The sequence below is a fragment of the Penaeus monodon genome, chromosome 29 (assembly GCF_015228065.2).
Source record: "Penaeus monodon isolate SGIC_2016 chromosome 29, NSTDA_Pmon_1, whole genome shotgun sequence".
In the NCBI taxonomy this organism is placed as follows: Eukaryota; Metazoa; Arthropoda; class Malacostraca; order Decapoda; family Penaeidae; genus Penaeus; species Penaeus monodon.
In genome coordinates this window covers 20,386,431-20,386,742 of record NC_051414.1, presented here as the reverse complement: position 1 = coordinate 20,386,742, position 312 = coordinate 20,386,431, and the positions used below count along the sequence as shown (strand labels likewise).

The 312-nt window shown below is 60.3% G+C and overlaps 1 protein-coding gene across 1 annotated transcript in view; it reads right to left on the bottom strand.

Annotated features, from left to right (window-relative positions):
* Positions 1 to 312, bottom strand: part of LOC119592006 — a 33,491-nt gene that overhangs the window by 15,985 nt on the left and 17,194 nt on the right. Inside the window, exon 9 of the mRNA XM_037940780.1 lies at positions 23 to 253. Within this exon, the coding sequence (XP_037796708.1) occupies positions 23 to 253 (231 nt within the window). The remainder of the gene's footprint in view (positions 1 to 22; positions 254 to 312) is intronic.

Below are 312 nucleotides of genomic sequence, written 5' to 3'. Positions count from 1 at the left end.
CGGGCGTCGGCGCGCGACTCACCTGCTCCGCACCCCGAGAATGGCCCTCACGCCGTACAGCTTGGATTTCTCCTTCCCGGCCCCGACCATGAAGGAGACATCGAACAGCATGTTGTTGAAGTGGTTTTCGCTGTTATGAAAGGCACGTGTGAAGTCCTTGGCAAGCTGGTCGTGGCCCTCGAACAGGTCTCGCACCGAGTCCAGCAAGGGCGAGGAGGGACGCATGTGGCCAATCGGTCGCCAAGAACCGCGTCTGTCGGGCGTCGGAGGGAAGGAAGGGCGTTACTTTGGATTCTTTTTTTTTGGGGGGGG